The 15,807-nt window shown below is 45.2% G+C and overlaps 1 protein-coding gene across 1 annotated transcript in view; it reads right to left on the bottom strand.

The window, feature by feature from the left end:
* VWDE (von Willebrand factor D and EGF domains) overlaps positions 1 to 15,807 on the bottom strand; it is a 207,195-nt gene that overhangs the window by 129,337 nt on the left and 62,051 nt on the right. The window contains exons 7-10 of the mRNA XM_082259055.1: positions 13,877 to 14,021; positions 7,488 to 7,702; positions 4,262 to 4,335; positions 524 to 797 (exon numbers count right to left, since the gene is read on the bottom strand). Of these exons, the coding sequence (XP_082115181.1) occupies positions 524 to 797; positions 4,262 to 4,335; positions 7,488 to 7,702; positions 13,877 to 14,021 (708 nt within the window). The remainder of the gene's footprint in view (positions 1 to 523; positions 798 to 4,261; positions 4,336 to 7,487; positions 7,703 to 13,876; positions 14,022 to 15,807) is intronic.

Here is a 15,807-nt window from a genome sequence, read left to right as displayed (position 1 = left end):
GTCTTCTTTTTTTTTTTTGGTAGAAGGATTGTTATCTATCACCATTTTGTATAGGAATGCACATGTTTCAGCCCTGAAGAAGTCAATGACTGAGCTAGACATTGATTGTATAGCTTCCTTGATATTACAATTGTTTTACTTATTATTGCAAATGTTATGATCTTGTTCTTTGGGAGGGCTGTGGATTTTTCAAAATATATTGTACAATATAAATGTAACATTTTAAGTGAAATTTCTGCGCTATTGATATTGGAAAATCCCCGGGGGTGCATATTCAAAGGCCTGTATATCGTATTTGGCACCTATACTGGAATCTTTTTTACCTGCCAGTTAGATTACACCTACGGGCTTGCGTCCTGTAACTAGACAGTGAAAGGATAAGCAGCAGACTGATAAGCACATCTCTCTATCACCCTGCTCTCTCCTCCTATCAGAATACTATTTGGTAGCACATGAGGACTACAGCATAGTTGACTGCCTCCTTGTGTAATATATTTTGAGTTTATAAAGTGGTGACCCTTACCGTGATCTTTCTTCCGAGGTAAGACTCTGTAATCCGAAAACCCGTCTCTGTAGAATCCTGACTCTTCACGGAGAGATGCGGTTGGGACTCATGTAGCTGTCCACTACACATATCAAAGGTGATCGTATCACCCCCTTCCTTAGCTACAAAGCCGCAATTACAGGACGCTGGATTGTCAACACTCCCGCAGTCCCACTGCCGCACGTGAACTTCAAAGTCACGGGAGGTGCTTTTATACAGGACAAAGGTTCCAGTGTTGAAGTTGTCATAATACCTGCAAAAGACACATTTTATTTGTTACTATGAAAGATTTCTGTAATGTTTAAAGATCAGTAGATAAGATATAGTCTGAAATCTAATCTACATCTAAAGTTAAGCCTAACTTTACCCTTAACCTCTCTAAAGACCTCCTTAGTCCAAACCATGTCAAACATGTGGTTTGACACATACCCGCCAGGCCTTGTCATGTGACCCTTGCACCCAGTTTTGCAGCCAGAACGTGGCAGAACTTCATTCTACCACCTCAGGCTTCCCCCCTCCACTCCCTGCTGTCACTTGTACACACAGAAGCCTTCTACAGTATGTTTACAAGGGACAGCTTTGTTCTCAGTGGCTCCACTGCACTCTGTACATAGCACACTCCTAAACCCTGAAGTCTGTACATAGAGCACCCCTGAACTCTGCATTCTGTACGTAGCACACTCCTAAACCCTGAACCCTGCACATAGAGCACCCCTGAACTCTGCACTCTGTACATAGCGCACTCCTAAACCCTGAACTCTGTACATAGAGCACCCCTGAACTCTGCATTCTGTACGTAGCACACTCTTGAAATCTGTATGTAGCATAACCCTGAAGTCTTCACTCAGTATGTAACGAACTCCAGAACCCTGCATTCTGTACATAGGGCACCCCTGAACTCTGCACTCTGTATGTAGCGCACTCCTAAACCCGGAACTCTGTACATAGAGAACCCCTGAACTCTGCACTCTGTACATAGCACACTCCTAAAACCCTGAACTCTGTACATAGAGCACCCCTGAACTCTGCACTCTGTACATAGCACACTCCTAAAACCCTGAACTCTGTACATAGAGCACCCCTGAACTCTGCATTCTGTACGTAGCACACTCCTAAACCCTGAACTCTGTACATAGAGCACCACTGAACTCTGCACTCTGTATATAGCACACTCCTGAACCCTAAAGTCTGTACATAGAGCACCCCTGAACTCTGCACTCTGTGCATATCACACTCCTAAACCCTGAGGTCTGTACATATAGAGCACCCCTGAACTCTGCACTCTGTATGTAGCACACTCCTAAACCCTGAACTCTGTACATAGAGCACCCCTGAACTCTGCACTCTGTACATAGCACACTCCTAAACCCTGAACTCTGTGCATAAAGCACCCCTGAACTCTGCACATTGTACGTAGCACACTCCTAAACCCTGAACTCTGTACATAAAGCACCCCTGAGCTCTGCACTCTGTACGTAGCACACTCTTGAAAGCTGTATGTAGCATAACCCTGAACTCTGCACTCAGTATGTAACAAACTCCAGAACCCTGCATTCTGTACATAGAGCACCCCTGAACTCTGCACTCTGTATGTAGCGCACTCCTAAACCCTGAACTCTGTACATAGAGAACCCCTGAACTCTGCACTCTGAATGTAGCACACTCCTAAGTCCTGAACTCTGTACATAAAGCACCCCCTGAACTCTGCACTCTGTATATAGCACACTCCTGAACCCTGAAGTCTGTACATAGAGCACCCCTGAACTCTGCACTCTGTACGTAGCACACCCCTAAACCCTGAGTTCTGTAAATATAGAGCACCCCTGTACTCTGCACTCTGTACGTAGCACACTCCTAAACCCTGAACTCTGTACATAAAGCACCCCTGAGCTCTTCACTCTGTACGTAGCACACTCTTGAAATCTGTATGTAGCATAACCCTGAACCCTGCACTCAGTATGTAACGAACTCCAGAACCCTGCATTCTGTACATAAAGCACCCCTGAACTCTGCACTCTGTATGTAGCGCACTCCTAAACCCTGAACTCTGTACATAGAGAACCCCTGAACTCTGCACTCTGAATGTAGCACACTCCTAAGTCCTGAACTCTGTACATAAAGCACCCCCTGAACTCTGCACTCTGTATATAGCACACTCCTGAACCCTGAAGTCTGTACATAGAGCACCCCTGAACTCTGCACTCTGTACGTAGCACACCCCTAAACCCTGAGTTCTGTAAATATAGAGCACCCCTGTACTCTGCACTCTGTACGTAGCACACTCCTAAACCCTGAACTCTGTACATAAAGCACCCCTGAGCTCTTCACTCTGTACGTAGCACACTCTTGAAATCTGTATGTAGCATAACCCTGAACTCTGCACTCAGTATGTAACGAACTCCAGAACCCTGCATTCTGTACATAAAGCACCCCTGAACTCTGCACTCTGTATGTAGCGCACTCCTAAACCCTGAACTCTGTACATAGAGAACCCCTGAACTCTGCACTCTGAATGTAGCACACTCCTAAGTCCTGAACTCTGTACATAAAGCACCCCCTGAACTCTGCACTCTGTATATAGCACACTCCTGAACCCTGAAGTCTGTACATAGAGCACCCCTGAACTCTGCACTCTGTACGTAGCACACTCCTAAACCCTGAGGTCTGTAAATATAGAGCACCCCTGTATTCTGTACTCTGTACGTAGCACACTCCTAAACCCTGAACTCTGTACATAAAGCACCCCTGAGCTCTGCACTCTGTACGTAGCACACTCTTGAAATCTGTATGTAGCATAACCCTGAACTCTGCACTCAGTATGTAATGAACTCCAGAACCCTGCATTCTGTACATAGAGCACCCCTGAACTCTGCACTCTGTATGTAGCGCACTCCTAAACCCTGAATTCTGTACATAGAGAACCCCTGAACTCTGCACTCTGAATGTAGCACACTCCTAAGTCCTGAACTCTATACATAGAGCATCCCTGAACTCTGCACTCTGTACGAAGCACACTCCTAAACCCTAAACTCTGTACATAAAGCACCCCTGAGCTCTGCACTCTGTACGTAGCACACTCTTGAAATCTGTATGTAGCATAACCCTGAACTCTGCACTCAGTATGTAACGAACTCCAGAACCCTGCATTCTGTACATAGGGCACCCCTGAACTCTGCACTCTGTATGTAGCGCACTCCTAAACCCGGAACTCTGTACATAGAGAACCCCTGAACTCTGCACTCTGAATGTAGCACACTCCTAAGTCCGGAACTCTGTACATAAAGCATCCCTGAACTCTGCACTCTGTACGTAGCACACTCTGTACGTAGCATAACAATGAACTCTGCATTTAGTATGTAACACACTCCAGATCCCTGCATTCTGTACGTAACTCACCCTAGATACAGCCGGCCCTTTGAGGGCAACCATACTGCTCATGGGGCCCACAATCAAATTGAGTTTGATACCTCTGGTCTTAACCTAAAGTGTCCAGAATTCCAATGACATATATATAACGACGACTATTTTTTTTAGATCATTCACACCCAATGAGATGCAGAGAACATTTGAATCAAAAACTGTGTTCCTAAAATTGATGCTCTGTGTTTGTGATGTGTTTATTTATATGAGTGTGTGTGTGTATTTGTGATTTTTTGTGTGTGTTTATGTGTGTAAATGTTATTCTTAATGCTTTTATTGATTTTTTTAGGTATCTACCTGCCATCGAAGGTAACAATATGGGGATCGGTGAACGAGTAGCAGTAAGCCCCCGGAACGTCCTTCACTGTAATCTAAGCAAACATTTAATTACAAAAAAATTGACACACATGACAGCAATGCAATTGTTATGCTAATACAGACACTGACATGAAACTAATATACAGGGTCTTCCAAAAGTCGCCATACATAAGAAAAATGAACAAACATATTATATTTTATATTTTTTACATTTGTAATATTTTTTATATTTGTATATTTGCTTTATATTTTTTTATACTTTTAGATACTCTAAGGCCCTTTTCTCACAGCAGACTCCGCTAGCAGAAGGATGACAGGTCCGGCTCTGACCACTGAGCAGATACAGACCTGTATCTCCTCTATGTGGAGATCGGAAAAGAAATGCACTGCCTGTCTGTTTTCATCCGATCCGACCCACTGGACTGATGGCGAACGTATCGCCATCCGTCTGTTCTCAGTGGATCTTATTGGATCGGATACCAGACTGGTGTCAACAAACACATGTCCACTGACATCCGCCTCTCCATAGAGGAAAATGGGTGGCCTGATCAGGTGCGCCTGAAAAATGGACAGGCAAACCTGATCGGTCCGATTGCGTGAAAGGGGCCTAAAAGAATGTGTGTAGAAAGAGGTGGCCAAAATGTAGATAATATTTTGTAAATATTTTGTAAAATTTTGTAATGAATATTTTTTACTAAAGGTGCATTTAGCTAAAATTTTCCAATTTTTCCTATGTATGGTGATTTTTGGGACACTCTGTATGTTCCTCACTATCTCTATGCATAACAACCCCCCCCCCCCCCCCCTCCCATAACTCTCAGTTGTGGCACCTGCAAAGCCTTTGCATGTCTACAAATAAAAAGTGATTTTGTCCAATATTTTTGGATCTATTTTTTGGAGTCTATCCAAGGCTAAGTTCACACACTTATTCTTTCTCTGAAAGGAATCTGCGTTGAATGGATTTTCACTTCTCCTCCAGAGATGTAATGGAGGTACTGACAGCTCTTCCTACAAAGATGTAATGAGGGCAGTACCCTGGTACTGACAGCTCTTCCCACAAAGGTGTAATGGGTGGGAGCACCATTGTACTGACAGATCTTCCCCCAAAGGTGTAATGGGGGAGCACCCTGGTACTGACAGCTCTTCCCCCAAAGGTGTAATGGGTGGGAGCACCATTGTACTGACAGCTCTTCACCCAGAGATGTAATGGGGGAGTACCCTGGTACTGAAAGCTTTTCCTACACAGATGTAATTGGGGGAGTAACCTAGTACTGAAAGCTCTTCCTACAAAGATGTAATGGGGGAGCACCCTGGTATTGAAAGCTCTTCCTACAAAGACGTAATGGGGGAGCACCCTGGTACTGACAGCTCTTCCTACAAAGATGTAATGGGGGAGCACCGTGGTACTGACATCTCTTCCTACAAAGATGTAATGGGGGAGTGCCCTGGTACTGACAGCTCTTCCTACAAAGATGTAACGGGGGAGCACCGTGGTACTGACAGCTCTTCCTACAAAGATGTAATGGGGGAGTGCCCTGGTACTGACAGCTCTTCCTACAAAGATGTAATGGGGGAAAGTAACCTGGTACCGACAGCTCTTCCTACAAAGATGTAATGAGGAGCACCTGGTACTGACATCTCTTCCTACAAAGATGTAATGGGGGAGCACCATGGTACTGACAGCTCTTCCTACAAAGATGTAATGGGGGAGCACCGTGGTACTGACAGCTCTTCCTACAAAGATGTAAAGGGGGAGCATCGTGGTACTGACAGCTCTTCCTACAAAGATGTAATGGGGGAGCACCCTGGTACCGAAAGCTCTTCCTACAAAGATGTAATAGGGTAGCACCATGGTACTAAGAGCTCTTCCCTCAAAGGTGTAATGGGAGAAGCACCATGGTACTGACAGCTCTTCCCTAAAGATGTAATAGGGGAGAACTAAGCATCTACTATCAGGGGTTGAGGATGGGATCCTGCTACACCTTGAATGCCTATCTTTTTTTTTCCTTTTCCTTTACTTTCAATGGGACCACTTACCCACACAGCCCTATTGACTTGTATAGACGAGTTTGACAGGTGTGCTGTCTGACAACCCGACATGCCACATTAAATGTGCCATGGGTGGCATGTAAACAGCCCCATCTGGTGGTATGGTAGGCTTTAGGAGAGCAGCTGGAAGGGGGTAAAACCATGGGCTAACTGTCTGTTTTTGGTGTAAGGGGCCTAACTGTTGTTTTTTTCTTATATGTTCATACCTTGTAGGAATAAAAACGGTCTGCTGGTATTGCAGCCCAAGGGGCAACAGTTGGGGGAAGGGAGGGGGTTGCGAAAAAAATCCAGCTTTAACGCCCCCCCCCCCCCAGTCCTAATTAAATGAGCACTAATTGTGGTACACTTTCACCTGGTTGAATGGCTTTAGTCCCTTCTCACCATAAGCTTCTGGATTATACTTTTTTGTTGAAGTCTTGGTTTTCAAACTATGGAAGAGCCCTGGGGCCATTATAAAAAAAAAAAAAAATGTCAACGATTTCTGAGCTTGAAAAAAAAATGTATTTTTTTTTTTTACAGAATTCTGAGTTTGAAAGTCAGAATTCTGAGATTAAAAGTCAGAATTCTGACTTTGCAAGTCAGAATTCTGAGATTACAAGTTTGGACCATGCTAAAATGTATTAAACACAATTCTGAGATTAAAAGTCAGAATTCTGAGATTAAAAGTCAGAATTCTGACTTTAAAGTCAGAATTCTGAGTATAAAAGTCAGAATTTTGACTTTGAAACTCAGAATTCTGACCTTCAGAGTCAGAATTCTAACTTTTAAACTCAGAATTCTGACTTTTCATCTCAGAATTGTGTTTAATACATTTTAGCATGGTCCAAATTTATAATCTCAGAATTCTGACTTGCAAAGTCAGAATTCTGACTTTTAATCTCGGAATTCTGACTTTTAAACCCAGAATTCTGACTTTCAAACTCAGAATTCTGTAAAATAAAAAAATGTTTTCAAGCTCAGAAATCTTTTAAATATTTTGTTATGATGGCCCCAGGACTCTTCCATAGCAAACATTTAGTTACAAAAAAATTGAAACAAACACATTACAGCAATGACAAACACAGAAATGAACATAGAACTATTTTATTGCATTACTATCATTTCCTTGCTATCTGTGTGCACCCCCCCCCCCCCCAATAATTCTCAGTTGTAGCACCTGTATCACGTCCGGGACATAGCCGCTCCATAGAAAGTTGGCGCTGTCTATAGGATCTGCTACAATACTGGTCACTTTGTTCCCATCCGCTGCAAAGTCTATGACCGCCGTGTAATAGAGGACAGCGTGACCGCACGTTCCGTTCTGGCAGGGCGATGGCAGGAGGTCCACTTCGCAGGAGGAAAGGGCCAGATCTGAGTCATGTTTTTCTTCAGCTGTTCAAAACAAAACAAGTATCCAAGATTATTACGGCTGCTTTGCCAAAATAAAAGTGGGTCATGGTCAGAAAATTTGTATCCAAGATAAATAAACATGAGGTCACTCGGAGAGATCCGAAATGTCATCCAGCCCAGGTTCAGATGTTTAACTTTCTGCTGGAAATTTTATTAATCTCCTCTTAAATTGTTTATACATTGTAATAGGATCAAAAGTTTACCGTCTCGAGAACAATCAGAATATGTTTTCCTGTTCTAAGTCAACCTGTCAAGGACACTAATATGTTGAGAAAAAATAACACGGTCACATTTTTGGCACTTTGAGTTTCCTGTGAGAACCTTTGATGATTCTAAAATAGTTTCCTGCACTCCGTGAAGTTATGTATTGGTTAATACATCACACCTATACAAACTCTTCATTAAAGTGTATGCAAACAACACACAGTCATTGCAATACCTGCACATTTCTCTATGTATGGTCTTTTTTAAAACATTGCAAGTTAAAAAAAATAAAAAACCTGGTGATCCTGCCAGCCCAACAAACTCAGAACTTCCTGTACAGCGGTGACAACCCTGCCTGTGCTGCACTGAAATCACAAGCTGCGTTGTCAGCCCTGCCTTAATTCTGTGCTGCTGAAGTTCAACTAACCCTACCCCCCCCCCCCCCCAACTATCACCAAAGGTGTGAACCCAGCCTCAGGAAGCTGATGATGGACCATCCCCCTACCCCTCAGGGTGATGGAGGAAGCCGCATGGCCCATTGTGCTGCCCCTCAGGATGATGAAGGAGGCAGCACTGACTGTTCAACTGCCCCTTAAGGTAATAAAGTTTATTGTGTTGACCATCCCTTTGTCCTGTGGAGGCTACAAAGTCTGCCTGTACCTCAGGGTGATGGAGGAGGCCTGATGGACCATCTGGTTGCTCCTCGGGGTGCTGGCGGAGGCCACATTGCCCATCCCACTGCTCCTCAGGGTGATGGAGGCTGAATGGACAATCCCTCTGCCCCCGAGGATGATGGTGGAGGCTGCATGGACCATGCTGCTGTCCCGCACAGTGATGGGGGAGGCCAGATGGTGATAGAGGAGGCTACAAAAGGTCTGGCTGTACCTCAGGGAAATGGAGGAGGTCTCATGGATCATCCGGTTGCCTCCCCAAGGTGCTGGCAGGGGCCACATTGCCCATCCCACTGCCCCTGAGAGTGATGGAGGAGGCTGCATGGACCATGCCACTGTCCCATACAGAGATGGGGGAGGTCACATGGACCGCTCCACTACTACTACTCAGGGGGATGGAGGAAGTTGCATGGACCGTTCTGCTGTCCCTCAGGGAGATGGAGGAAGCAGCACTGACCGTCCCACTGCCCCTTAGGATGATAGAATAGGCAGCAATAACTGTTCCTTTGCCAATCAGGGTGATTGAGGAGGCTACAAAGAAAGTCTGGCTGTACCTTAGGGTGATGGAGAAGGCCTGATGGAACCTCTCATTGCCTCTCAGGATGCTAGGACCACATTACCCATCCCATTGCCCCTCAAGTGATGGAGGAGGCTGTGTGGACCATGTCACTGTCCCACATGGTGGTGGGAAAGGCCACATGGAATATCTTGATGCCACTCAGAATGATGGGGGAGACCGCATGGACCACCCCACTGCCCCTCAAGGTGATGCAGGAAGCCTCATGGACCATTCTGCTGCTCCTTAGAGAGATGGACCATCTCACCCCTCAGGATGATGGAGAAGGCTGTGCTAACTATCCCTTTGCCCTTCAGGGTGATAGGGGGTGCTACAAAGAAAGTCTGTTTGTACCTCAGGGTGATGGAGGAGGTCCCATAGACCATTCAGTTGCCCCTCAGGGTGCTGGCAGAGGCCACATTGCCCATTCCACTGCCCCTCAGGGTGATGGAGGAGGATGTGTTAACCATTCCTTTGCCCTTAAGGATGTTTAAGAAGGCTGCCAAAAATGTCTGGCTGTACCACAGAATGATGGAGGAGGCCTTAAGGACCATCTGGTTTCCCCTCCATGGACCATGCCACTGTCCCAGACAGTGATGGGGGAGGCCACATGGACCATCGTTTTGTCCCTCATGGTGATATAGGAGGCTGCGGTATCAGGACAATATCCCCCCGGAAAACATCATCCTGGACATTAGGGTTAGGGTTGGGGGGGGGATATTGTCTGGGGGGATATTGTCTAGGGGGATATATATTGTCCAGGGAGGATATTGTCCGGGGGGATGTTTCCTGGGGGATATTGTCCGGGGGGATAATGTCCAGAGGATATTGTCCGGGGGGATATTGTCCTAGAATCGGAGGCTGCATGGACTGTCCCACTGCCCCTCATGGTGATGAAGATAGCTGAAAGTGTCATCCCTTTGCCTCTCGGGGTGATGAAGGTTACAGCATGGACCATCCAACCCCTCGTCAGGATAATAGATGGGGCCACATGGACCATCCTGCTGACCCATGTGGTGATGGAGGAGTCTGGATGAACTGTCACCTGCTGCTCAGGGTGATGAAGCAAGCTGCAATGGTCATCCCCTTGCCTCTCAGGGTGATAAAGGTGACTGCCTGGGCCACCCAACTCCTCCTCAGGGTAATGGATGGGGCCACATGGACCATCCAGTTGCCCCACAGAGTGAAGGAGGTGATTGTATGGATAGTCCCACTGCCGGGAAAAATAATAGCAGTTGGGCAAAGTTTTATACGTTGAGGGATCTGTTTGATGGGAACATTGTCTTGCACAGTTCCGTAGACACCAGATCTTCATTTAATCTGACCAATAGAACCTGAGCACATTTAGTTTTTATAAATCCTTGGCTATTATTAGTCGTAATTTCTCTTCACCTGATAACAGTACAAGGCTGATGTAGCAATGCCTTTGGGTATATTTGTTTTTCAAACATAAGATGATAATCTCATTGTCAGAATCCATCCTGCAGCCTCTCCTCCTGACCTCCAGCGTGTCTCAACACTGGAGAGCTCATAGTGAATGATTTAAAGGCACGCACATAACTCCACTGTCAGTCACCTCGGGCTAAAACATCGATTTCCTTCACCTGATTCGTCTCACTTCTTAAAAGGAACAGTTAAGTTTAACTGGTCTTCAACTGCCGATATCTGTGGCTGTGAAATACAATGCCTGTGCCTCGGGGTGAACGTGACCTGCTACAGAGGTCAACCTGAGACAATAAAACTGTGCAAACCTTAAAAATGGTAAATATGTAAAAAAAAAAATAATAAAAAAAATCAGCACGATAGAAATAATATTAGAAATAAATGTTAAAGAGTAACTCTACTTTTGTTGAGCAAAAAAAACATTCACCTCTGGGAGATCTCTGTACATTGCAAGGATTTTAGCAACCTTTGTTGCAGATTCCTACTTTTTGTTATTCTGAAGAAATCATTGTTTGTTCCTCTGTGCTGAGTGGGTCTAATGGAAGTGGTTTCATAAATATCTATCAGCTGTGCATCTGCAGAGCACTAATGAGGAAATCTGCAGGGCCTGCATCCCTTTAGACGTGTTTCTATTGGGAGTATCTCACCAAAAATGACATTTTTGTTGCAGGGGATGCCAGAAATCTGACATATCTTAGGCAGACTTCTAGGAAAAATGGTGAGCCAATCATACAAGTAGGAAATGATGTTTCTGGGGGTGTGGTCAGTACACAGTCTGTGTACAGAACACCTCCAGGTAGCCATATTGTATTGCATTTTCAGAAAATTACAACGGCTACAGATTGAAAAGGAAAGGTCATTTTTAATAACAATCAATTACAATATGATTTGTGTCCCAATTGTATACGCTATATTGTTTTTTCTTTATTTGCTATTTCTTCCCCCCCGCGAAAGTGGAGTTTCCTTTTAAAGGTTTCCAATCTTTGCTTCTAATTATAGTTAAAAAGGAAGTAAACTTGTTTTTTAATCAAATGCCTAACAGGCAGGGTATTTATGACGGAAGAGCCCCTATTGGTCTCTTCTGCCATAAATGCATCCTTCTGCCTGTCAGCTGTCATGTTTACTGAGCCGCACATGCACAGCTAAGCGATTGTTTACGGCCCCTGATCCACGCCACAATGATGTGACTCGCATGTGCGTGAATGGCGTCATTGCGGCCTGGCCTATCAAGTGGCCGAAGGCATGGGACCCGGAAGGAAGACCGGGCAAAGATGGAAGCACCAGGGTCCTGCCGGATTGGTCCCAGCGCTGTGCGGGAGGACACTATATGACAGGTAGGTCTGCCATGCTGTGCACACTAGTACATTATGGCATAACGCACCTGGGGGGGCTTAAAAAAAAAAATTATAGCGGACATTATTTCCGCTTTAAGCTAGAACTAAAGGTAATTTTTAGGGAAGAGTTATAACTTGTGATCGACCAATATTGTTTTTTTAACGCCGATACCGATATCGATATTTTGGTCATCGGATATCGGTATCGGCTGCTATTGGCCGATATTTTTGGACATTAAAAAAATATTTTTACAGGTACTCTTGTGGAGGGATCTGAGGGTCTAAAAGACCCCAAACTCCTCCTCTGCAATTAAAAGCATTCAAAAAGCCAAGTTTGGCTGTTTTGAATGCTGTAAGTTTTTCTAATTTGTCGCCGCCAGTACCCGGAAGTGATGTCATGTCATGACATCACTTCCGGGTACTCGGCGGTGCCGAATTAAAAAAAGTGGAGACCCAGTCAGACAGCAGCGGTGCAGGTAGGATTCCCGGGTCTCCTGGTGGGATGGGAGACCCGGGCGAGCTGCGGAAGGCGGCGGGAGGGGGGGGGGGCATCCCCTCCCGCTCCCTGGAATGACAGCTGAGCGGCTTCTCAGCCGCATCGGTTGCCATTACAAGACAGCCGACCGTCAGCTATGGACACCGGTACCGGGGTGATGCTTCTAGCTGCAGGCATCACCCCGGTAAATGCACTTTCCAAAAATATCGGCAATATTGGTAAATCAAAAGCCGATTCCGATATATCGGGGAAAGTCCATACCGGCCCTTCGATATATCGGTCGATCTCTAGTTATAACCCCTGTATTTGTTTTTTTTTTTTTACCTCTGTGTCCAATTGGAGAGATTTCCCTTTACTTTCTGTCCCATAGCCAAAACAGGAAGTAAGAGGAACCCCCCCCCCCCCCCCCCGCAAAGTGAGGGAATCCCTGGTTGTCACCAGAACTAGTGTCCCAGCTGGAAGATTTCACCTCTATTTCAGTTCTTGTGACAACCCAAAATTGGGGATTTTGTTTCACTTTCACTCTCAGTGATAATAGAAAACATGGCATTAAAAAGGGTGGATCTCCGGAATGGGAACACAGACAGCAATAAAAACTGACTTCTAATCCCATTCCACTCTATTCAAAACCAAAAAAAAAAGTTTGGCCTCTAGTTCTACTTTTAGGGCCATGCTTTTACTGCCCCCCTCCAACCGCTATCCCTGCAGAGGCAGCAGCCGGGGTATACATATGCCATGACCTTGATGCTTTGCTTTACCTTCAGAATAATACCCCTGTCACTTTAGGAGACCATAACGCCTGACGATCGCGACCTACTCAAGTGAATGTGGCCTCTCTGCAAATGCCTCTCAACCACATGCATTGCACGCGGTTGCAGTGCGTGACCAAGGGGTTAAAGCAGGTGGTACAACGCCTCTTCATTGCTTATCAAATGCTATCTGAAGAGCAACCCGAATACAGATCACTCTTCGGTGGACCTCCTTCCGGAAGGGCTGAATATCTGGGCACGACCACCATATTTGGAGAAGTGAGCCTGGCTCTTTTGCAAAGGGTGGAGATGGTGGGACAGAACCTATGAATCATTTCTGGGGTTCGGTACTATTTGGAGTATATTTTGAACCCATTTTCCTGAGCTGAAATGTTGGTAGAGTCTTTATGATTTGTTCCATTTTTTTAAACATTGATCAGTGTGAAAGGACCCTTTAAAGTGAATTGTGCCACATCAAAAATCATCAGCCGAGCAGTGACTGCATCCTATCAGATGCAATAGTCAGCAGTGGAGATTCCTCCGTCCATGCTGTTACTATTGACGGGTTAATCAATTTATTTTCTTTTGCTCTATAATTTTGCCTACATTGCATAGAGAAGCACAGAGACCTATTGATGACATCAGTGGGCCTACAATAAGGTGTGTAATGAAAATGAGAAGGCTTTGTCACCCCATTCTGTACCTTGGCTGGCTGTGCGCAGTTTCAGGGTCACCTTGCAATCGTTGTGTAACTGGCTCATCTCTGGGCAGGAGATGGGAACCGTACTCTGCACCGTCATTCTGTATTCCCGTCCGTCTTCTGCAATGCTTAGAGCTTCCGGCTGCAACTACCAGCAATAAAACAATAGAAATATGAGCATGGGAGATATTATTATAAATGTAATGCATAAAGAGACCCTGTCACCAGACATTTCCTATAGGATGATATGTGCATTTAATGTATTTTATGCAGTTTAAGCCTCCGTTGTGTAGACATTCAAAAGCTCAAGACTACAGGTGGGCTCCGCCATCTTGGATGTGATGTCGTCAGACGCAGCAGACACAGAGCTGTCTCAGCTGGCACATTTGGAGCCCTGTAAAAGTGATCTAGATCCAGGGATGTGTGGTGAGGTCAGTGATTGGTGAGACGCTGGCTTGTATCAGAGCCAGATACAACCCCCACATTGTTTAGTGAATAAACCCCCCACATCGCCTTTTAGTGAATAAACCCCCCACATCACCATTTAATGAATAAACCCCACATCACCATTTAGTGAATAAACCCCCCACATCACCATTTAGTGAATAAACCCCCACATCACCATTTAGTGAATAAACCCCAACATTACCATTTAGTGAATAACCCCCCCCCCCCCCCACATCACCATTTAGTGAATAAACCCCCACATCACCATTTAGTGAATAAACCCCCCACATCACCATTTAGTGAATAAACCCCCACATCACCATTTAGTGAATAAACCCCAACATATTACCATTTAGTGAATAACCCCCCCCCCCCACATCACCATTTAGTGAATAAACCCCCACATCACCATTTAGTGAATAAACCCCCACATAGCCATTAACCACTTAAGCCCCGGAAGATTTTACCCCCTTCCTGACAAGGGCCTATTTTGCGATTCGGCACTGCGTGACTTTAACCACTTTACCACCGGAGGATTTTGCTGCTAAAAGACCAGGGGGTATTTTGCGATTCGGCACTGCGTGATTTTAACGGACAATTGCGCGGTCGTGCGAAGCTGTACCTAAACGAATTTGATGTCCTTTTTTTTCCCACAAACAGAGCTTTCTTTTGGTGGTATTTGATCACCTGTGCGATTTTTTGATCATGCGCTATAAACAAAAAAAGAGCGTAAATTTTGCAAAAATAACAATATTTTTCACATTTTTTTATATGAAATTCCCCCCCAAAAAATTGTAAAAATCTAAATTTTTTAACATTTTCGGCCAATTTGTTTTATGCTACATATGTTTGGTAAAAAAAAAAAATCGCAAAAAGCGTATTTTGATTGGTTTGCGCAAAAGTTATCGCGTTTACTAACAAAGGGAAAGATTTTTGGCATTTTTGTTGTTTTTTTTTTTAACGCGTAATGGCGGCGATCTGCAATTTTTTTGCGGTACTGCGACATTTTGGCTGACAGATCGGACCCTTGACTAACATTTTTGACACTTTTGGGGTTACCAGTGACATTTCTACAGTAATCAGTGCTATACATATGCACTGTTACTGTAAAAATACACTGGTAGTGAAGGGGTTAACTTTATTTGAGAGGGAGGGGCTGTGTGTGTCCCTAGGGGCGTGATTCTTACTGTGATTGGCTGTGGCTTGAAGTGTAGGAACACTGATCAACGGTCCTACATAGTAGAACCGTGTGATCAGTGTTTCTACACCAGGGAGAATGACAGGCGGCTTGTTTACATAAGCCGCCTGACTTTCTCCCTCTCCCCCGACGATCGCCGAGTGACCGGCGGACATCGGGTCCACCGGTCACACGCGCGGGGGGGTCCGTGACCGCGCGGGAGCGCGCCTCCGGCAGCGCGCACTCTCACTCCCCAGAGCCTCACAGGCTAGCGACGTAGACCTACGTCGCTCTGCCTGTGAGGGGCTGA

Source organism: Pelophylax lessonae (genome assembly GCF_965119305.1).
Source record: "Pelophylax lessonae genome assembly, chromosome: 5".
Classification (NCBI taxonomy): Eukaryota; Metazoa; Chordata; class Amphibia; order Anura; family Ranidae; genus Pelophylax; species Pelophylax lessonae.
The sequence above is the reverse complement of the archived record's forward strand: the minus strand, read 5'-3'. Positions and strand labels throughout refer to the sequence as shown.